The sequence below is a fragment of the Lycium barbarum genome, chromosome 8, assembly GCF_019175385.1.
Source record: "Lycium barbarum isolate Lr01 chromosome 8, ASM1917538v2, whole genome shotgun sequence".
NCBI lineage: Eukaryota > Viridiplantae > Streptophyta > Magnoliopsida > Solanales > Solanaceae > Lycium > Lycium barbarum.
In genome coordinates this window covers 119808349-119832649 of record NC_083344.1, presented here as the reverse complement: position 1 = coordinate 119832649, position 24301 = coordinate 119808349, and the positions used below count along the sequence as shown (strand labels likewise).

General features: G+C 35.9%; 1 protein-coding gene across 8 annotated transcripts; it reads left to right on the top strand.

The window, feature by feature from the left end:
• The first annotated feature begins 1518 nt into the window (after positions 1-1518).
• Positions 1519-24202, top strand: LOC132606938 (putative disease resistance protein RGA4). 8 transcript variants are annotated; one of them, XM_060320643.1, is made up of 10 exons: positions 8913-18095; positions 18693-18760; positions 19051-19589; positions 20194-20261; positions 20532-20602; positions 21793-21935; positions 22037-22163; positions 22298-22406; positions 22501-22594; positions 24062-24195. In XM_060320643.1, the coding sequence occupies exons 1-2, from the start codon at positions 14297-14299 to the stop codon at positions 18707-18709; spliced, it is 3816 nt and encodes a 1271-aa protein (XP_060176626.1). In that variant the 5' UTR covers positions 8913-14296; the 3' UTR covers positions 18710-18760; positions 19051-19589; positions 20194-20261; positions 20532-20602; positions 21793-21935; positions 22037-22163; positions 22298-22406; positions 22501-22594; positions 24062-24195. The 8 variants fall into 8 exon arrangements, with proteins under 8 accessions (XP_060176624.1, XP_060176623.1, XP_060176628.1 ...); XM_060320641.1 differs by lacking the exons at positions 22298-22406; positions 22501-22594 and adding an exon at positions 1519-2179 and having other exon boundaries at positions 14243-18095; positions 24062-24202; XM_060320640.1 differs by lacking the exons at positions 22298-22406; positions 22501-22594 and having other exon boundaries at positions 8912-11560; positions 14243-18095; positions 24062-24202.
• Positions 24203-24301: the final 99 nt, after the last annotated feature.

Here is a 24301-nt window from a genome sequence, read left to right as displayed (position 1 = left end):
CATCTTCATGCTTTATACCATGGAGAAACCTTCTAGGACTGCAACAAATTAAAAAGTTAATCACCAATTAGCATTTGATTAACGAAGAAAAGTTGTTAAAACAAATTATTTGCCAGAGAAAGTTGTTAAAATACCATACCCAAAAAAAGAAGCGAAAAAATGGGGAACAAATTCTATAACAAAAAGGTACTAAACTTCATGCAACAAAATATCAAGGTAACAAAGGAACTATGGTCGATGGTATATTGTGAACAAAATATCTGCACGTAATTTCCTTTTAATAATCTATACTCTTTGTCAAGCGAAATTTGGGATTAAATCTTTAACTGATTACTTGGTTATGAACAAACACATGAGAAGAGTTTCATACGTAATACAGCAAACAATCGAAAGGAGAAGAAACCCTTAGCTGAAGTATTGATATTCAGAGAAATCACAGGAATATACACTCCGATTCTCCAACTTAACCCTGCTCCTAGAAATTTGGGCACGGTCAAGAGATTTATTAATTGAAAGTTCTGATCCAACATAAATCTCTTTCTAAGAGGAATCTCATCTAATTATGATGAATTACCTTGCTCTTTGCTTATTAAATAATCTGTAGAGTATTCAAAGAAATTTCAGTATCATATCGTATATCTCTGCAAGATGTTCCTATTAATGGAGTTTAAGTTTAATTTCTATAGTATTTGCTTCCCTTTCTAATTAGTGGATGAATCATCGTCATTGTTTGTAACTTTCTGCACACGTGACTTTTCTCCATGGAAAGGAATAATACAATTTGAGCTTTCACATCTAAAAAAGAAAAAGTTTATTAAACAAGATTAGCTGTAACGCACTAAAGCACTACTGTTACTGTTTCAATTATTGCCTTTATTCTTTGGCTTTACTATTTAAATTATTGGCTTTATTCTTTTGCTGTTTGAATTATTGCCTTTACTCTTTTATTGTTTGAATTATTGGCTTTATTCTTTTAAGGGTCGTTTGGTTTAAGGACTCATTAGTCCCGGGATTATAATCTCGGAACTAATTTATCCCATCTATTGAGATTATTTTATACCATCTAAAAGATGATATAAAATAATCCCAGTATAAGTGGGTTAAGAAGGTATAAGCTGGGTTATCTCAGCACTAATTTTTATACAATGTTTGGTACAAGGTATAAATTTATCCCAGCACTAATTTATACCTTATACCAAACATGGTATAAAAATTAGTGCTGAGATAACCCAGCTTATACCTTAAACCAAACGATCTCTTATATTACTATTTGAATTGTTGACTTTTCTTTTGGCGGTCCGCAAACAACTATTACTGTTAAAGGTATTTTAATCATTTAACAAAATATTAGCTTATTATCAATATTTTACAATCGATCGCGCATTATCATTAAGCACTCTTGTCCAAACATGTTACATCTATAAGAATCAATTTTAACACTTAATTTTTTTTTCAATACTTAAAACTTATCAGTTATTGACAAACAACTAATCCAATAGTACTCTTAGTTTAAAAGAAAGTTCTATAAGTTATTTGGTTAAAAAAAAAAAAAGGTTACAATACTGTTTCTTAGAAAAATTACGAAACAATATTTTCTAGGGATACTCAACAAAAATAGTAAGTGTTGACTCCATTGGTTAAACGGAGTAAAAATTGTTTCAGAGATATTTGTTTCATTGGAGTTTACCATTCATTTTTCTTTATCGTCTTCCTTTGAGTGGTCAGCTAAAGAAGACTTCTGCAAGAACTTTGAGAAGACTATAGTGAAGGAGAGCAAACTGCAAAGCAACACTGGCTAATACTGTAATTGGTGCTACTGTTCAAGTTTAAGGAACTGCAAGAAAAATCTCAGAAAGCTGACAAAGAATGTAACCATAATCCAAGCTTTCATTCATGATGCTGACAGACGACAAGCTGAGGATCAGGCGGTGCAAGAATGGCTCAAGATGCCTGAGAGAGTTGCTGAAGATGCGGAATGCGTGTTTGACAAATTCAGATATGAATCTCTCAAAGTAGAAGTTATGAAGATCCGAAACATAGCTAATGGAAAAGGTCCGTAACTACTTTTATCATGCTGCTTTTAGGTACAAAATGTCTCGAAAAATCAACAACATCACTGAAGAGTTGAGGGCTATCAATCAGTTAGACAATGACCTCGGTCTCCAATCCATACAAAGTGGTATGAAATATCCATCCATACAAAGTGTCTTTGTAGTAGTAGCATCTAAATGCTTTGCACCAGTGAAACTGAATGCTACATTAAAGCTACCAAGAGGAGCTTGGCCTGAAATATTAGCCTTTCTGTTAAAATATTCCACCATCTGCAGTCAAAAGCAGCACTAGAATAAGTAAAAAGAGCAAATTATTTATTAAATTAAATTAGAAAAGCAAAAGTAGGGAGACTTGCACAAGCATTAGAAAACACAGATTAACGAAGAACCTTTTCAAAACACAGATGAACAGACATGGAAGATATCACTAGGAATTGAATACTAATAACATAATTGAAAACTTAACTACAACGCAAATGTACAAAAAGGCATCTCAACACTACATTTTTCATCCAAAAGTAACATTTGCTGCATAAAAATTCAATAGTTGTCTCAAAAGAAAAAAGAACAGATGGTGATGTAGAGGAGCAGAATAAAGATGGGTGAACCATTTCTAGGAGCTACATTTGAAAACCTGGAGATGAAAGAAGACTTGGCAAGTACATGCATATGTTGAAAATAGAAGAAAAAGAAAACTTATTGTTCTTGTCAACAACATACAAGATGGGAATTTAATAAACTAATACTTTATTTTGTTGTGCAAAAAATGTAAAAAATTGAAGATGAAGACACTGTATTAGAAATTTTTACTGTGTGTTTTTATTCATCAGTCTCTACATCTATTTATATACAATGTTTGATTCTTTTTCACGTGATGGTCACATTTTTATTCTCTTAAAAGCAACACCACACACTCATTTGTCTCCTACTTTTCTCTCTCTTTTCCTTTGTGTTTTCCACCCGTTTCTTCAATTCTTAAAAGCAACACCAACATACTTATTTGTTTCCTTTACTTTTCTCAAAGCATCTTTACTTTTCTCTTTCTTTTCCTTTCTGTTTTCCACCCGTCTTCTTCATTGCTCTTTCTCTTTTCCTTTGTGTTGTTCATTGTTGTTCATGGGGTTCTGTATTCCAACATCCCCCCTCAAGTTGGAGGGGATAGTCATGACCCCCAACTTGTCCAAAATCGCTCTGTGAGAAACCCCAGAAAGAGCCTTAGTAAATAGATCTGCAAGTTGATCTTTAGAGGGAACAAAGGAAAGTGTAATCAGACCGGATTGGAACTGTTGGCGCACAAAATGACAGTCTAATTCGACATGTTTGGTGCGTTCGTGAAAGACCGGATTTCGGGCTATATGGATGGCATCTTGGCTATGAGAGTGGAGCGGAATTGGGAGTGAGATCGGAGCAGAAAGATCTTCAAGAAGACGGATTAACCATGTAAGCTCAGCAGTAACACGACGCATGGACCGATATTCTGCCTCTGCGGAAGACAAAGAAATCGAGATTTGTTTCTTTGATTTCCACGAGATCGGAGCACCTCCAAGGGTAATGAAAAACCCACTAACTGATTTGCGAGAATCTTTACACGATGCCCAGTCCGCATCGCAAAAAGCCAGTAAAGAAAAGGATGGATTGGAAGATAGTAAAATTCCTTGACCCGGATCTGAACTCAGGTACTGTAAAACTCGTAAAGCAGCGGAGAAATGTGACAAACAGGGTCGCTGCATGTATTGGCTTAGAGCAAGAACGGCAAAGGACAGATCTGGGCGAGTATTGGTCAAATAATTCAACTTTCCGACCAAGTGACGATAAAGCGTGGGGTTATCCATGCGAGGATTGTCATCTGCTCGAAGCTTGGAAGAAGGATCCAAAGGAGAGCCAACCTTAGGCAAATGAGAGACATCAAATTCGAGAAGTAGATCTGAGGTAAACTTTCTTTGATTCACAATAAAACCATGCTCTTCTCGTAAGATTTCCATGCCAAGAAAGTAGTGAATTTCTCCCAAGTTTTTAACTTTGAATTGTGTATTGAGAAAACATTTGATATTCTCGAGTTCACTCAAATCATCCCCTGTTAGGAGAATATCGTCGACATAGACTGCTAGGATGGAAATTAGTGGTCCATTTTGCTTAAAAAACAGAGAATAGTCGTTTAAGGAAGAGGAATAACCTTTGAAACTTAATGCTCCTGCAAGTCGAGCATACCACTGCCGTGAAGCTTGCTTTAAACCGTATAGAGATTTTTTCAGAAGACAAACATGATTAGGACTAGGAGGTATCATTCCTGCTGGAAATTTCATAAAAACCTCTTCTTGGAGGTCACCATGCAAAAACGCATTGTTGACATCTAGTTGTGAAACAAACCACTTTTTCTTAGCTGCAATGGTAAGTAAGCACCGGATAGTAGTCATTTTCACAACAGGTGAAAATGTTTCTCCATAGTCTATACCCTCTCTTTGGACATCCCCCCTCACCACAAGCCTTGCCTTAAGTCTTTCAATACTGCCATCTGAGAGGTGTTTTACCTTGTAAACCCATTTGCAAGGTAAAGCTCTCTTTCCCTTAGGTAGCAGCACAACTTCCCAGGTTTGATTGTTTTCCAAGGCCTTAATTTCTGAGTTCATGGCCTCTCTCCATCCTGGATGTTGAGAAGCCTGGCTGTAGCAACTAGGTTCAGTAATGTTAGAAATAGAATGGAGTAGTTGCTGATTGTTGATAGATAAGGAAGAGAAAGCATAACTCCTAGGCTTATGAGAGTGATCAAAGCAAGTTTTCCCTAGATCAGTGAAGATCACACTATTGCAAATGTAATCTTTTAGATAAACAGGTTCATGAGAGATCCTGCTAGACCTTCTTGGTGGATTTGTGATAGGGACAGAGGTAGAAGGAGAAATTGGTGGGGTAGGAGAACCTGAGTAGGTAGGCTCAAGTTGTGGTGATAGAGGCTGATCTGTAGAATTCATTTGGTGAGGAGAACTTAGTGGCAGATGATTAGAAGTAGTATGTGGAGGTTCTGAGGGTGTAACTAGGTGAAAAAGATCATTTACAGGTGGAGCTGATTGAGTTTGAAATGGAAAATCAGAATGATGATCTAAGGAAGAAGGGGAATTGAGGAAAATAGGTGTGTGTGAGTTATCAGATGAGTTGAAAGGAAAATGTGATTCATGAAATCTCACATCTCTGGATACAAATACTTTCTTTGTATCAAGAGACATCAGCTTATATCCTTTCTGTTGTAAAGGATATCCTAGTAAAACACAAGCAGTAGCTCTTTCATCAAACTTGGTCCTTCCCTGTCCCAGGGTGGAAGCATAACACAAAAACCCAAAATTCCTTAAATGATCATAAGTAGGCTTTTGTCTAAACAATATGTCATAAGGTGTCTGTCCCTTGAGCACACTAGATGGCAATCGATTAATGATGTGTGTAGCAGTTAGAATAGACTCTCCCCAGTAGGACATAGGCAATTTGGATTGGAGCATCAATCCTCTAGCAATCTCTAAGAGGTGTCTATGCTTCCTCTCAACAATTCCATTTTGTTGAGGGGTAGCTACACAAGACAGCTGATGCAGAATTCCCTGTGAGGCTAGAAATGTTGATTCTTGTGTGCCTTTCCCCAACTCCAAAGCATTATCAGACCTGATCATTTTAACTCTCACATTGAACTGTCTCTCTACCATAGATAGAAAGCTCTTTAATACAGGGAAAGCATTACTCTTAGTGCTTAGCAAGAATGTCCATGTTCCTCTACTGAAATCATCTACTATGGTGAGAAAGAACCTGAATCCATTGTAAGTATTACACTTGTAGGGTCCCCAAGTGTCTATATGAATGAGATCAAAAATGTGTCTGGACTTTATGCTACTAGTAGGAAAAGGTTGTCTAGTTTGTTTAGCTCTAGGACAGACATCACAAATAAAATCAGAATTGAAATCACAAGGAAGAAAACTTAAATGTTTCATTGCTGAAAATGGGAGATGTCCCAACCTTACATGGCAAAGCTTTACATTAGGAACAACATTAACATGCACTGGATTAGAAGCTGAAACTGATTGTGAAATGGAATTTCTTCCTTTTGGAATTGAAAATACATCATTGGAATTGAAATTACTTCTAGACTTGACACTATTAGGCTCCAATAGATAGAGTCCCTCTCTAACTTCACCAAAAGCTTGAGGACTCTTCATTGAAAGGTCCTGCAACAAACATCCAGTGGTTGTGAATAGGACATCATATTGAAACTGGACACAGAATTTGTGGACTGACAACAGATTATACTTAAAATCTGGCACAAGAAGCACATCAGTTATGACATGACCTGGTAAAATAGAAATACTGCCTATATGAGTTACACTTACCTTGAAAGAATTAGGTAAATTGATATTCAAAGGCACAGGGAGAGGAATTAGAAATAGAAAAGAATTGGGATCAAAACACATGTGTTCTGAAGCTCCTGAATCAATGATCCAAGTATTTTGTTTAAGACTAGTAAACACAGAACTTGAGTATTTAAGAATGGTACCAGCCACTACATTTGCATTGATTCCTGTTTTTCCTGCTTGTGTCAATTTACTTTGCTTGTACATTTGCATCATTTTTGCAATCTGTTCCTTGCTAAACTGCTCCTCAAAATTCCCATTATTGACTCCAAAATCTTGTCCTCCCATGCTTTCCTCTGCCTCATGAGTTAAACTTGCATTTGCTTTAATCTGGGGCTGATAGTTTCTGGAATTAGTGAACTCAAAATCTGTAGGGAATCCATGCAGTCTGTAGCAATCATCTTGCACATGTCCCGTTTTTCCACAATAGGTGCAAGATACATTTGGGTCATATTTCTTCTTACCCCTAAATTTGTTCTGTGGCTTGGCAGTCCTCTGGTTTGAATTATTATATTTCTGATATGTGCTTGGTCCTCTCATTGCTTGGTTTTTAAATTTCTGTGCATTTCTTCCCTGTCCATTAGCCATGAATGCTGCAAACTCAGCAAATAAAGAGCTGTTTGGTTGTTTTGCCTGACCAATTGCCATAAATGATCCAGAATCAGAGGGGAAGTGTGCATTTGCATATACTTCCCTCTGGTTCTCATCCTGCAAAAGCAAGGAATATGCAACATCTATTCCAGGTAAGGGATTCATCATAAGTATGTTACCCCTTGCCTGAGCATATGCATCATTTAATCCCATTAGAAATTGAATCAACCTCTGATCTTCCAGGGATTTTGTTAATTTTGCTTTCCCATCACAAGTGCATTCACATGAACAGCAAACAATCACATTTATCCCATCTAATTCATCCCATAACCTCTTAAGTTTGGTGAAGTACCCAGCAATGTCACTATTACCTTGTACTAGTCCTGTCAACTCCTTTTGCAGATGGTAGAGTTTGGCACCATTTGACTTGTCAAATCTCTGTTCTAGACTGTCCCAAAGTTCTTTTGCAGTCTTGGAGTTCATCACACTGTCTGCAATATCCTTAGATAATGCATTTGATATCCAGCATATAATCATATCATTGACACAACTCCATTGTTCAAAATCTGCAGACTTCAGATCTGGGGCTTTACAAGCTCAATTGATAAAACCAAGTTTCCTCTTGGCTGATAGAGATAGGAGGATGGATCTCCTCTAACCTGGGTATCCTCTTCCATCAAAAACAGTATTGACTAGAGTCATACCAGGTGAATCTGAATTGTTTAGGTGATAAGGATGTCCATTGTCATATGTGATTCCTTTCTCACCACTGCCTGATTCTGTTACATTTGTTTCAGGCATTTTGGCTTACTAAAATTTGAAGATGATTTTGAGATTTTGACACAGATCTGGATCGAGCTTAGAATTGCTCTGATACCATGTAAAAAATTGAAGATGAAGACACTGTATTAGAAATTTTTACTGTGTGTTTTTATTCATCAGTCTCTACATCTATTTATATACAATGTTTGATTCTTTTTCACGTGATGGTCACATTTTTATTCTCTTAAAAGCAACACCACACACTCATTTGTCTCCTACTTTTCTCTCTCTTTTCCTTTGTGTTTTCCACCCGTTTCTTCAATTCTTAAAAGCAACACCAACATACTATGTAAAAAATTGAAGATGAAGACACTGTATTAGAAATTTTTACTGTGTGTTTTTATTCATCAGTCTCTACATCTATTTATATACAATGTTTGATTCTTTTTCACGTGATGGTCACATTTTTATTCTCTTAAAAGCAACACCACACACTCATTTGTCTCCTACTTTTCTCTCTCTTTTCCTTTGTGTTTTCCACCCGTGTCTTCAATTCTTAAAAGCAACACCAACATACTTATTTGTTTCCTTTACTTTTCTCTTTCTTTTCCTTTCTGTTTTCCACCCGTCTTCTTCATTGCTCTTTCTCTTTTCCTTTGTGTTGTTCATTGTTGTTCATGGGGTTCTGTATTCCAACAAAAAACCTAGTAAACCTGTAAAGTTGAAAACCTACACAAAAATATGTTTCTCTACGAACAACATCCAATCATCTATACTAACAAGAAGGACCTTACACACGAGGACATTGGCTGATCCTGCCGACAAGAGAAAGGAAGGCCAACAGTACATCCTTTATTTCGATTGAAACCGACCCCCCCCCCCCCTCCAAAAATAAAAAAAAAATAAAAAAACGCACACACCCCATTTCCTCCCATTACAAAACCTGAAAAGAGGACCTGCATAATGGGAGAACGGCAAATGCGCCCCGCAATGGTAGAACCTTGTGAACCAAGCATACTACTTGAGTTTCTTTTCTTCTCTTTTGCACGAAAAACATAACAGAAAGAAAAACATGACTTAACTATAAAAATTTGGTCTCCCCCCCCCCCCCCCCCCCCCCCGCCCTTTCAAAGACTCCTAATCCTCTCCCTTGAAAGTTCCCACAAAAGAGCCAAAGGAGCTACATCTTACAATTGGCTCCTTCTCTCTCTATTGAATTCCTGCTAAACATCACATCTTTATCTGTTGTCAATATTGCCTGTTACAACAGATCCAGTACCGCCCACCACAACTAGCTTGTAACGGCAATGCACTAACTAATGATCCATGTTTGTACATGAAGCAAGAGCTATGCGTTCTTTTTCTTAGAATTCAGCTTTTAAGGTGTCCCCTCTTGCTACCAACCACATCCTTTGTTCATACTACAAGAGTTTAGACTTTAAGAGGGAACGGTCTGGTCTAGCCTAAGTCTGACATATCTCAGAGGCTATCAAACCCAAAAAAGAAACTGAAGAAACAGCCACAATTGGCACGTCGTTCGTCAAATGCCCCAGCTGTCTCACAGCCAGAGCCCCTTCCTTTGCTCAAATAACATGTTGTAGATATTCCATTCGTTTGATAATTCTGCTTTGATACCCGGTCCTCCCAAATCCCAGCACTAGTGTACTAACAATACATTGAGGATTGCTTCACGCACTCCACACAATTCAACATTTTTCTGCAATTGTATCACCATCTGAATCTTTATTTGGTATTTTCTCCTAGATGCAAATAGAGATCAACTTTCACTAAAAGCTCATCCTATGCAGCAACAAGCACAAATGAACTTAGCCCAAAGTATCTAGGACGATTGATTCAAAACAGAAGGGTTTTTGTTTTGAAGCAAGAGTCGTTGTAACTCTACCATCTTGAACCTTCTTTTCTTCCAGTCTTTTAATTTCCTGAGCGCTTATATATACCTAGTTAATTACTACGAATGTCAAAAACTTGAGCCAACATCCGGATACTTGTAGGGCTTTTTCTCAATGGTAAGAGCCAGCAGCGCACGATGTGTGAGTTAAACCTACGTCACAAAGTTAGAAATGAGGACAACCTGGTATTTAAGTGGAGAAGTATAGAGAGGCGGGCCTATTATCCATCGAGTTTTCAAACCGCACACCAACTGGTTCTCGGAAATTTCAAGATTATAAATAACATCCAGGTACTTGCAGAAAATATCACTAAATTGACACAAAACAGTATAACCAAACAATTCTTTAATTTAATGAATCAAACACAGAGCAACACATACCTCATTATAATTGCAAACACTAGAGCCATCACGACCACCGGACTCCTGAAAATTCTTAATATCCCTCGAAACATTAGGCAAGACAACATCATCATATAAACAAACATCCCTTGTATGCTCTTCATCCAGGGGCGGACTTACATTGGGTCAAGGGGATTCAACTGAACCCACTTCACTCAATGTTTTGACTTTTTAGATGTATTAATTCATTGAAAAACGTATATATAAATGAAATGAACCCTCTTGCAACCGTGAAAGCGTAGCTAAGTTAGTTAGCGGGATCATTTATAACGAATAGATCTGAGATCGAGCCTCTGTATAGTCGAAATCTCTGTACTTTTTAGTTTAAAAAGTCACGAGTTGGCTAGCGGATTCATTTATACATGTACACCATTATAGTCCTGGACACCTAGTCCGAGGGAGTAGCAGGAGTAAATAATTTTAGTTCAATTTTCCTTTCAGGTTTATTATTTGAGAATTATATTGAAATTGTTGATAATAATTGAGATTATATATTTATAGCTCTAAAATAGTACTACTTGTTATTGTACTTGGTTTAAATTCTTTTGTAATCTACAAAGGTGTGTATTTTTTTCTTCTTCCTTGTTGTACAGGTTAGTGTGTTTTTATTTATTATTTTACTATATATTTTTATTTTTTTTATTGTTTTCCAAAATTGCTACATTTTTATTGTTATTTATAGGAGTAATACTTAACAATTTAATTGAAGATATGTGGAAAATCTCAATCTTATAAAAACTTGATATATGTTTTGTCTAATTATTTATTCCTTTTTAAATTGAACACCTCAAAATGATATTCCTTTTTAAATTACTTCTTCATTTATTTTAGAATTATAAAATACCAGCTCAAAACAACTTTTTCAGGGGTATTATGGGAATAAAAAAAATATGATAATTATTATTATCGACGACTATCGTGGTTCATTGTAACTTGAATCCGCTTGAATAAAATCCTGCATCCGCGATTGACTTCATCAATCTCTACAACCCACCCACCCCCTTGCAGTACAACAATCTTGTATCATAATTCACATCAAAACCCTTTCCTAATGCCTGCACTGCATTTATAGCTGTATGCAAAGCTGCTACCCTTTCTTCCATTACATAATCTAAGCTCAAATTCAATTTAAATCAAAAAGGGTACTTCAAAAAGGTCCAAAAGTTGCCAAGATTCAATTTTTTCAGATCAGATAGCTAAAATACCAAACCCCAAGCTGCTTTTTATGAAATATTATATAAGAAAAATCTCTTGGGGTTATGAGTCAATACAAGTATATGAGATTCCTGGAGGTTTGACTGAGAGAAAGTATGAAGAAAGATTTACCCAAAAATGGTGAAAAAAGTGCAGTTTGAGTGTATGTACTCTTAGATCTTGAATCTACCAAAAGAGAATTTTCAGATTTGCTCAGTCTAATGCCTCTCTTTTTTTCCTCTGTACCTAAACATGCGTAACGACTCTAGGTAAACTTTTTTCACTTTATTTACAGTGATACATTGTATGTTTCATTTTGTATCTAACCATTGCTTTGACTCTTCATATTTTTTACGGAGGCCAAAATTACCCCTGAACTTTAATTCATACCCTTTGTTATATTTTAGGTCAATTATACCCTTATAATTATACTATGGGTCAATTATACTCTTATGTCTAATAGCTGTCACGTGACATCATCTCAGCCTTTCAAAATTATTTTTTCCTCAAATAATTTTTTACTCACTAAAATAATCCAATCCGACCCGATTTTTTTAAGCCAAACTGATACGGACCCAACCCATTACCCCTTGGCTGGAAAAAAAATTCGGATCGGATTGGATTATTCTAGTGGGTAAAAAATTATTTGAAGGGAAAATAATTTTGAAGGGTTAGGATAATGCCACATGGCAGTTGTTAGACATAAGGTATAATTGATCTCATAGTATAACGGTAAGGGTATAATTGACCCTAAAGTATAACGAAGGGTATGAATGAATTATTTTTCGGATAATTTTGGCCCTTTTCCGTATTTTTATTAGTGTATTTCTGTTTGGTTATTATTGGGATAAAATACACACGGGTTCTACCCCTTCCTTTTTTTTTTTTTAATTTGAAATTCAACCATTTAATACTGCTTATAGAGTTTAAAAAATGAAGCATTGCAACTTGGAGATTTTCCTTAGAGCATTTGACTAATATCTTGTTTGGAGCTTCTAAAATCAGCTTATTTTGAAAAAATATTTTAAACTAAGTTAGTATGAAGTAATTTGTGTTTGGCGAATTAATTTAGAAAATATTTTAAAGCAATAATTAGTGTTTAGTTAAGCTTTTAAGGAGTGCTTTTATTTGGCCAAGCTTATTTTTGAAAAGTGACGTGTTTGGCTAAGTTTTTGAAAGAATGAGTGCTTCTGACGAGTAGCAAAAATAGTTTTTCAGAAGCTAAAAAAATAATTTTTCTCCAAAAACACTTTTTTGAAAAGCATTTTTGAAAAAATACATTTAGAAGCACTTTTTAAAAGTTTGGCCAAACACTAATTGTTGTTCAAAAGTGTTTTTTAAATTAATTAGGCAAACACAAACTGTTTTTTGCCAAAAATACTTTTTTGAAAATCACTATTGAGAATTTTTTTTTTCATAATATGTTGATTTTAAAAGCTTGGCCAAACAGACTAGCTATTTTTCCAAAAGTGTTTTTCAAAAAATATTTTTGGAGAAAACATAATTTTTTCTAGCTTCTGAAAAATAGTTTTCGCTACTTTCAAAAATCACTTATTTTCTCCTAAAAATTTGACCAAACACTTCATTTTTTTTATAAAAAGAAATAAGCACTTTTGTCTCCCAAAAGCTTGATTAAGCAAACTATAAGCTTATAAACTGGTTAATAAATTGGTTTATAAGCAAATATCAGAAAAAAATAGTAACTTATAGCATGTTTAACCAAGTTTATTTTTCCTCAAAAGTTTTTTTTTAATAAGTGCTTATTTAAAAAAATGAGTGAGGTGTTTAGCCAAGCTATGAGAGTAGGTTCAAAATAGTCCCTTAATTATGCACTTAACGGTTTTGGTCCTTTAAGTTTGCCATAAGTTGACAGTTTTAGTCTCGACAAAATATTTATCGAACTCTATTTGTTAGATTTGACGAGAACTATGAAAAAAAGGGAAAAATTAGTGAGAACTCTAGATCGGTCAAATAACTCGGGACAAAACCGATGGACGTTAGTCGGTTATAGGAAAAAACTGACGAAAAACCTACAGACTTGATAATGTCAAAAAATAGTGTCTCGGAGCACAAAGACCGACGGATTCTGTCGATTAAAATTGAGGGAGTCCATTCGCTAGGTAAAATACACTAGATTCGTTTTTACCGAAAACTAGAGAAAACTAAATACGTCCAGTGTAGTGATTCTTTTTTTTAAATAGTTTCCGCGCATTTTTCCTCAAAAATAACCGATGGACTTCCGTTGGTTTTCGTAAAAAACAATAAAAATTAAAAAAAAAAATAGTGTCCCTCGATTTTATCCATCGGTTTCCGTCCATCGTTTTTTTCGCTTGTTTTTGGTAGTGACAACTTTTTTAGTTTCTGCTATTTCTAATTTATTTCTAAAGTCTAGTGTATTTTATTTAGTCGATGGATTCCCTCAGTTTTAATCGATAGAGTCCGTCGGTCTTTGTGTTTCGAGACACCATTTTCTGACATTATCAAGTCTGTAAGTTTTTTCCTATAACCGATTGACGTCCGTCAATTTTGTCCCGAGGTATTTGATCATTTCTTTAATAATGTGTACCTCTAAATGTGAGTTCTCGCTAATTTTTTCCTTTTTTTTTTTACAGTTCTAGTCAAATCTAACAAACAGAGTTCGATAAATAGTTTGTCGGAGACTAAAACTGTTAACTTTTGGTGAACTTAAGGAACAAGTGCATACTTAAGGGACTATTTTTAACCAACCCTCATAGTTAAGGGACCATTTTGTCAACTTTTGGCAAACTTAAAGGACCAAAACCGTTAATTGCATAATTAAGGGATTATTTTGAATCTACTCTCATAGTTAAGGGACCATTTTTGTTAACTTGTAACAAACTTAAAGGACAAACCGTTAAGTGCATAGTTAAGGGACTATTTTGAACCTACTATCATAGTTAAGAGACCATTTTTGTCCTTTTCTCAAGAAGACTTCTGCAAGAACTTTGAGAAGACTTTGTGAAGGAGCAAACTGCTAACCAACAATGGCTGATCCTGTAATTGGTGCTACTGTTCAAGTTGTGCTTGAGAAGCTGCTTTCTCTCACTATTGAGGACGCCAAAAGTTTAAGGAACTGCAAGAAAAATCTCAGAAAGCTGACAGAATATGTATCCTTGATCCAAGCTTTGATTCATGATGCTGAAAGACAAGTTGAGGATCAGGCGGTGCAAGAATGGCTCAAGATGCTTGAGAGAGTTGCTGAAGATGCTGAATACGTGTTTGACAAATTCAGATATGAATCTCTCAAAGCAGAAGTTATGAAGATCCGAAACAAGCTAATGGAAAAGGTCCGTAACTTCTTTTCTCATACTGCTTTTAAGTACAAAATGTCTCAAAAAATCAACAACATCACTGACAAGTTGAGGGATATCAATCAGTTGGCCGGAGACCTTCGTCTCCAGTCACTGCCAGTTCCTTCTCGACAAATACTACCAATTCGAGAAACAGATTCCGTAGTTGTTGCTTCGGATGTTGTTGGTAGAGACCACGATGTTACTGAAATAAAGAGGAAGATGTTGAACATCAGAGAGGGCGTTGCTCTGTGCACCATTCCCATAGTGGGTATGGGGGGCTTAGGGAAAACTACAATGGCTAAGATAATTTTCAATGATGAGGAGATCGAGAAACATTTTGATAAGAGAGTTTGGTTGTGTCTACCTGAAATGTCAGAAACAAACAAGAGCTTTCTCGAACAGATCTTCGAATCATTGACACGGGGGAATCTTAAGGTCCAAAACAGGGATACAATTGTCAAGGAGCTCCAAAAAGAACTCGGAGGGAACAAGTATTTGCTTGTCCTGGATGATTTGTGGCACGTTGACGAGACACTCTGGGTTGGGTTTGTGGAAACCTTGAGAGGAATAAATACCTCCAGAGGAAACTGCATTCTCGTGACTACTCGTTTTATACCGGTGGCATCCACAGTAGCAGGAGATCTTCATATGTTGGAAAAATTAGCAGATGATCATTGTTGGTCCATTTTCAAACAAAGAGCATTTGCTGATGGGGAGTTTCCAGAAGAAATGGTGAGCATGGAAAAGACTCAAAAGAGGATTGCTGAAATGTGTCAAGGTCTACCGTTGGCTGCAAGTGTATTGGGAGCCCTCTTATGCAACAAGAAAAAACATGAATGGCAGGCAATTCTTGACGGCAACCCCCTTGTTGCAGGTGAAAATGATAATGGGGAGAATAGATTAAAGAAAATCCTAAGACTCAGCTATGATTATCTACCATATCCACATTTGAAAAAATGTTTTGCCTACTTTGCAATGTTCCCAAAAGATTTTGAGTTTGAGAAGGACCAGCTAATCCAACTTTGGATGGCAGAAGGATATCTTTGTCCATGTAAAGACACCACAGTGATGGAAGACGTTGGGAACAAGTTTTTTCAACTTTTGTTGCAATATTCCTTGTTGCAAGATGTTAAGCTAGACGAACACAATAATATAACACACTGTAAGATGCATGATCTTGTGCATGATTTGGCTGGAGATATCTTAAAATCTAAACTATTTGATCCGAAGACCGTCGGAGGAGAAAATCTTTCTCAAGTTCAATACTTTGGATGGAACTCACCAAGTGATAAAATAGGTAAGGTAAATGAGCCAAGGCGTTTGTGCACATTGTTCTGGAGAGGCGATATATCTAAAGATATGCTATTGAGCTTTCAGTTCTTGAGAGTTTTAAATTTGTCCAAGTCCAACATCGAGGAGTTGCCCGCCTCAGTTGACAAGCTAATATACTTGAGATATATCGATCTCTCCAACACTAAGATCAAAACCTTGCCCAACTCCATTTGCAAGCTCTACAATTTGCAAACATTTAGAGTCAATTACTGTCAATCTCTCAAGGAGCTTCCTGATGAGATGGGAAATATGATAAGTTTGAGACACATATATTACAAATCTTATAGAGATACTCCAAGTTATGAGCACTTTCAGATGCCACATAAGATGGGACAATTGACTTGTCTTCAAACCCTACGGTTTTTCAATGTGGGTTCAGAGAAAGGTCGTCGAATAGAAGAATTAGGTCGTTTGACGAACCTTAGAGGTGAATTGTCGATCAACAGTTTGCAATTGGTCCATAATAAAGAAGAAGCTGGAAGAGCATACCTACAGGAGAAACCAAATATTTACAAGCTGGCATATTTATGGTACCGTGTTGAATCACAAGGCTGTGAGATCAATGATGAGTATATTTTGGATGGTCTTCAACCGCATCCTAACTTGGAAAACTTAGCGGTGGGGGGCTATTTGGGAACTAGATTTCCTTCGTGGTTCACTGAAGAATTGCTACCAAATTTGGTCAAATTAAGATTAAGTGGTTGCAAAAAGTGCAAGGAAATTCCTTCACTTGGTCAACTGAAATTCCTACGGCATCTTGAGCTAATAGGATTCCATGAGCTGGAATGTGTTGGACCTGAATTTTATGGTGTTGAGGTTAGCAATATTGGATCAAGCAGCAATAACGCCAACGTCCAAGTGTTCCCATTACTCAAAGAACTAGTATTGCAGGATATGCCTAGGCTTACTGAGTGGAAGGGAGTGGAATTGTTACCAACAGGAACTGGCGGTAGAGACGGACTTGGAGTGAGAATATTTCCTGTGCTTGAGAAGTTGATCATTGGTAAGTGTCCACTGTTAAAAAGCACTCCGAATCAATTTGAAGTCCTACGTAAATTACATATTGAAGCAGTTGACAGTGAAAAGCCATTGTTGAACTTGTGCAGCAACTTGACATCTCTCGTAAAGCTTAGTGTCTGGGATGTGAAAGAGCTCACTTATCTTCCAGATAAGATGCTACGCAACAACTTTTCTCTTGAATATCTAATGGTCTATAAATGCGGAGAGTTTCGTGAATTGCCACAAAGCTTGTACAATCTCCGTTCTCTTAAGAGCTTAGTGATTGACCGGTGCCCCAATTTCGGTTCCATTCCTGTTCCCAGTGGAGAGAATCATTTGACTTCCCTTCAACAGCTTCTTTTGTGCTATTGTGATGGATTGACCAGTTTACCAAGTGGAATGCTAGAGCATTGTCGGTCTCTGGAATCTTTGTGGGTCAAGAGCTGTAACAACCTAGTTTCCTTCCCTTTACATTTTGGGGAAATGCCTTCACTTTCATCTATAGATATATCAGAATGCCCCAAACTGAATAGTGTACCCACAGGGGGGATTCACCGTCTCACTGGGTTAAGGTCTTTGCATATTGGTCCTTTCTCAGAGATGGTGGATTTTGAGGCATTCCAATTGATATTTAATGGCATTCAGCAGCTATCGTCCCTTCGTACATTGTGGGTTTACGGACGTGCGAACTTGGATTCTTCTCTGCCCCATCAGCTTATGCAACTCTCTTCCCTAACATGGATCAATATAATTGATTTCGGAATCGAGGCTCTTCCTCATGGTCTTGGCAATCTTACTTCTCTTGAAAGATTAACCCTACGGAGGTGCAAACGGCTACAACATGTGGACTTCATCATAAATGCTATGCCCAAATTACGGAGTCTGTGGATCCTTAATTGTCCATTGTTAGAAGCTCTGTCGGATGGGCTCGGCAACCTTGTTTCTTTGGAAGAGTTACGTTTACTTTCCTGCGACAAACTAAAGTATCTGCCATCCAGAGATGCCATGCGACGCCTCACCAAATTAAGGGAGCTGGTAATTGATGGCTGCCCAGAGTTAGAAGAAAGTTGCAGCAATCGGAGTGGCCCAAACTCCCAGTGGTCAAAGATTTCCCATATTCCAGAAATTTGGGCCGGTGGGAGGATAATTCAGCTCTTAAGTAAGTCTCTGTTTCTCTTTCAATTTTTGAGTCTATTTTTTAATTATATGATTTTCCACGAGTTTCAAAAGAAGTTTTATATTAATTTAATCCTTTTTCATGCGATTATTTTGACATAAAAAAGCAAAATTATCAGTGAATTGCATCTATGCTTTCAGCATTTTGCTGTCCCACTTGAAACGATTTGTTATTCTTTTAATTCTTCATCAAGTAAGTGATATCTATATTCCTTTTAAGATTGGTTTAACCATGAGATTTATGTTTTTTTTCGGGTGAATTGATTAAATGATCCCTTGCAAAATATAACAGATCACCTATATATTATTTCAGAAATGTCCATGTATATGAGAGAATTGGGTATTTGACACTTTACAAACTTTTTTCTAGTTTTATGATCTTTTTGCGAGAAGTTTTCATTTTTTATACATAAGAGATTTGAAAAAAATACATAAGTGATCTGAAAAAGACATTTTATTCTATTCAAATTGTAAGAAGCCAAGAAATCTTATTTTCTCCATTGATATAGAGGGTCATATACTCTTTTTGTAATGACCCTTTTTAACTAATTTCCTCATTTTTTTTCTCATGGGTTACTAGATCGAAGGCCACGCTAGAACGTTGCTGCGGTATATCAAGTCAAAATCTGTTGGCGGCAATGACGTCAGGTAACTTTTCATTTAGACTTTTTAGAGGAATGCTATAAAAAGTTTGTCAAGTTCTTTTTTTAGGGAGAAATGGTTTTTTAGCCCATTTTAATTTTTTTTAATTTTTTATGACCTTTTTACGAGAGGTCTTTTTTTTTTTACACATAAGAGATCTGGAAAAAACACGTAAGAGAATCTAAAAATGCCATTTTCTTCTATTCAAATTGTTTGCGGGCAAGATATCTCATTTTCTCTTTTTTGCACCCTTTTTCTCATGACACAATTTTACTCTTTTTGGTTATGTTCCACAGAGAACCACCACGTTTATTTTGTTGAAGAGCAGACTCTTTCATGAGAATTTGGTAAAGACTACATAATCTCTCAACATTTTACGGACGTGCGAACTTGGATTCTTCTCTGCCCCATCAGCTTATACAACTCTCTTCCCTAAAAGATATTAGAATAATTGATTTCGGAATCGAGGCTCTTCCTCATGGTCTTGGCAATCTTACTTCTCTTGAAAGATTAACCCTACGGAGGTGCAAACGGCTACAACATGTGGACTTCTTAGATGCTATGCCCAAATTACGGGAGCTGGCGATCGAAGATTGTCCATTGTTAGAAGCTCTGTCGGATGGGCTTGTTTCTTTGGAACAGTTAATTTTATCGAACTGTGACAAATTACAGCATCTGCCATCGGAGTGGCCCAAACTAAGGAGTCTGGAAATTTTTGGCTGCCCAGAGTTAGAAGAAAGTTGCAGCAATCGGAGTTTGGGCCCAAACTCCCAGTGGTCAAAGATTTCCCATATTCCATATATTGGAGTCAATTATAGGACAATTCAGGACTTAAGTAAGGCTCTCGTTCTCTTTCAGTTTTTGAGTTTATTTTTTAATTATTATTTTCCACGAGTTCCAGAAAAGAAGTTTTATATTAATTTAATCCTTTTTCTTGCCATTATTTTGACATAAAAAAAATGCAAAATTATCAGTGAATTGCATCTATGCTTTCAGCATTTTGCTGTCCCACTTGAAACGATTTGTTATTCTTCTAATTCTTCAGCAAGTAAGCAATATCTATATTTTTAAGATATTGGTTAATCATGAGATTTATGTTTTTTCTCGGGTGAATTGATTAAATGGCCCCTGCTAAGTATAATAGATCGCCTATTTGTTATTTCAGAATCACTCATGTATATTGAGAGAATTGGGTATTTGACACTTTACAATTTTTTTTTTTTAGTTTTATAACATTTTTGCAAGAAATTTTTATTTTTTACACATAAGATCTGAAAAAAAAAACATAAGAGATCTGAAAAAGACATTTTATTCTATTCAAATTGTAAGAGGTCAAGAGATCTTATTTTCTCCATTGATATAGAGGGTCATATACCTATATTCATTTTGTAATGACTCTTTTTAACTAATTTCGTCATTTTTTTCTCATGGGTTACTAGATCGATGGCCACGCTAGAACGTTGCTGCGGTATATCAAGTCAAAATTCGTTGGCGGCAATTACGTCAGGTAAATTTTCATTTAGACTTGTTAGAGGAATGCTATAACAAGTTTGTCAAGTTCTTTTTTAGGGAGAAATGGTTTTTTTAGCCCATTTTAAATTTTTATGACCTTTTTACGAGAGATCTTTTTTTTTTTTTATACATAAGAGATCTGTAAAAAATACATAAGAGAATCTAAAAAGGTCATTTTCTTCTATTCAAATTGTTTGAAGGCAAGAGATCTCATTTCCTCTTTTTTGCACCCTTTTTCTCATGACACAATTTTACTCTTTAACAGGGTTGCTTATGTTTCACAGAAGAACCACCACGTTTATTTTGTTGATGAACAGACTCTTTCATGTGCATTTGGTAAAGACTACATAATCTCTCAACATTTTACTCTTCATAACGGGGATACCAACAACTATTAAGTAATAACAATGACTGAATACACAAAGTTGCTCATTTGCCCAAGTGAAACTATTTTTCTATATTCCTTTATGTGGTTTCTTTTGACAATATACCTTTTTCTACGATTTAATGTAAACAAAAATCAGTTAACTCATTTTAAAGTATTTTTGTTAAATAATGAATGTGTAATTCAACCAACATGTACCTTGTCCTTCTTTTATGATACTTCAACTGCATATGTAAATTTATGTAGTGTGCTAGACTTTCATTTGGATATTTCACTTGAAACCTATTTTTTCTTCTTGGTTTTCTTCTTTCCTTTGGAGTAACTTATTTGATAATCCTTTTAATGGGAAATAGCTTTGTTTGTAAAGCCATTTTATGCACAAGCTGTGACCATATAGGAACTAAGTAATTGGACACGTAAGATCTATGAGAATTGATTTGTTAGGTCTCATTCTCTTCAACTGGTGCACTACAATGACTTGAATGCATTGCTCTAAAGTTTCGCATTTTCTTTTGCAGATCAGGTTCTACTGGAACTGCAAAATAATAATAATAATAATAATAATAATAATAATAATAATAATAATTGTCCGCATTTAGGCCTTGTCCATTGGGTACTGAACAACCTTTCGTTGAACACAGTAGCAAAGTATGCATACAAGAAACATCAAAATACTCAAAGTATATAACTTATAATTGAGTTTCGGCATATGGACACAAGGATTGTTTTGCTTTTTCAGTTATCATGTCAGTGATTTCCTATAATATGATCATCCCTGTTTCCTAAGGATCTTATGGTTTCCCTTATTCGGATCTTCTTATTACATCACTCAACTATTGCGCTGTTGAAATTTCAGTTTTGAGAGGGAACCAGTTTAATTAATTGCAAGGTGATTTAGAGTGTGAGCTGTTAGGAAGAGCCTACATTAGTTTCTGACATGCACTTCTTCCTTTTTTTCTTTTGCCAGAGCATCACTCCATATAATTCACTGTTTAACATTGATGATACGAGTGTTTGCTGCAGTCTCACAATTACATTTAAACTCCACCTACTTTCCCCATTTATTTTGTTGTATACTCTGAGACCTCCTGAGGCAGATTCAAGATTTAGATTTGATGAGATTCAACTTTTATCTATTCAGGTACTTTGGTGAAGATACTAAAGAATATGCATGTGCTGTGCCGTTGAATTCTGTTCATGGGATGAAGCTCAGATATTCTCAATGATGGTGGTAAACTAAAATTGAGATGCAGCTATGCGGTAACTGTGGCACAAAGACAACATGTATGTGCAGTATCAGCTGCAACTTGCTATCTTGCCAGCTTAGTCTTAAAGTATGCCTAAAAACAATTTCGTCGATTTAAACTTTTCAGCTCCTTTAACAGGAAAGCTATTTAGCGGTCTCCCTTGGGGAAGACCTGGGACTTGAATGGAATTTTTGACCAGTTTGAGGGGGCACTCATCCATTTGGTTGAAGGATTTCTATTCTGCTAATTGGACCAAGATTTCCGTGTAAGCTTCTTCCACATTGTTAGTATCTTAAATCCCATGGTTTGCTTTGTTTTTATTGCTTACATTACCTCTGCTAAGTTAGTCCCTAAACGACCCAATGATTCAAAACTTTTGTGTTGCTGTGACATATCAAGTCAAAGCATATGGGCAGTAATCACGTTGAGAAAATTTTCATTTATACTTGGTAGAGGAATGCTACAACAAGACTCCTTTTCTCATGGCACTATTTCACTGTTTAGCAAGGTTGGTTATGTTCCATGGAGGAACCGCCATGTTTGTTTTATACACAAGCATTACTTTGGCAGCCTCTCCTGAGAAAACTTGGAATCTTTGGCAGGTTGACTAATTTGAAGTGCACTGTTCTCTGAATTTTGTTGAAGGACAACATCTTCGGCTATAGACTCATTACTGGACTCTTTCATGATTATTTGGTAAAGACTACAGAGTCTCCCAAGATTTTGCTCACTTGCCCAAGTGAAACTATTTTTCTATATACACTCTTTTGATAAAATATATGATTTAATGAAAATAGAAAAACAGCTACGTCATATTTAAGTATTTTTTCTAAATAAATAATGAATCATGAATAGCTCAACGAACGAGTGCCATGTCCTTCTCTTATGATACTTCAACTGCTTGTTGCAAATTTATGTAGTGTTCTGGACTTTCTATTTGGATTTTCCACTTGAAACCTATTTCTTATTTTCCACTTGAAACCTATTTCTTCTTCTATTTGGATTTTCCACTTGAAATCTGATGATTATCAACTGTTTGGCTTGGTTGGGATGCTCTCATGTCCGTATGTTATTCCCCACACCCTTTTTTTTTTTTTTTTTCATATATATGTTATTGCTTTATTCTGAGCTAAGAGTTTATCGGAAATAGTCTCTCTAACTGGGGTAAGGTGTGTTACCCTTCCCAGACCCCATCTGGTGGTATTATACTGAGTATGTTGTTGTTGTTGTTGTTGTTTAAGTGCTGCCGAAATGTTAGAATTTTTGGTTTACGGGTTCTGGACTGTAATTCTCTTTTTGTTTAATGGGTTCTGGATAGATTATTTGTACGTATTAAATGATTTTTTTAAATATAAATATAGGGTTTAATATAAAATTACTGGGTTTTGTAAAACCTGTAGCTACCATTGTGGTTTCGTCTTTTAGGGATTGTGGATTTGTGGGTGATCAATGATATGAAGGCTCAATTGGGATTTTAAGTCAGTAAGTGTGGAGTATCACTACATCCATGTGGGCATAGTATGAATGAGAATTTTGATAATATTTTTTGCTACATTTTTGGAACTGAGGCATAGTAGTAGTAGTAGTTGCTATACATAGTTTAGATGGAAGATTCTGATTCATTTTCTGGAGGATTGTGAGATTTAGTGTTAGTGTGTACTAGATGAATAAATCCGTGAATCTTTGATTACTTTTGATTTCCTAGCAGGTATTAATTTCAATTGAGCTTCTACTTCTAGCTCTTCAATCTATTACTCCCTAAACTGGGCACGAAGTTTAAGAAAATAAAGAAAGATATTTGAATCTTGTGGTCTTAAACTAAAGATAGGTATAATGTACCAAAATGCCCTTTAATCTTGTGGCCTTGAACATACCATGTGGAATATTGAAATAAAAGAGTTGTTGAATTAGGTAAGAGACATTCTTTTTGAAAAAGACTAAAAAGGAATTTAAGGCAAACAAATAGAAACAAAGGGTCTATCAAATGGTTTGTTATGTTTGAATTGGCCTACCTTACTAAATTAAGCATAAGCATGAATACTTGCTTATACCTCTGCAAAGTTCTCATTAAAAGGACTAAGGTTTTCAACTTTGATGTTCAATATTTATTTCTGTCGTGGCAAGTACTAACATTTTTGTGTATACGTCTTTGCAATAATGCAGCAATTTGTAGCATTAAAAGTACAAAATAGCGCTCGCTCAGCACTACACAGAGGCAGCATTGGACGAAATTACAATTTTAATGCAGATTGCGGAAGGTGACCCAGACGGAGAAAAAAGTGTAGTGAAGTTACTGGATCATTTTAAGCACTCAGGTCCAAACGGTCAACATGTGTGTATGGTTTTTGAGTATTTAGGTGACAATCTCGTCACTTATTAAGTATACTGATTATCGAGGACTGC

Coding starts and splice junctions, on each gene's coding strand:
- LOC132606938 (XM_060320641.1), top strand. CDS start 14,297: ATGGCTGATCCTGTAATTGGTGCTACTGTTCAAGTTGTGCTTGAGAAG.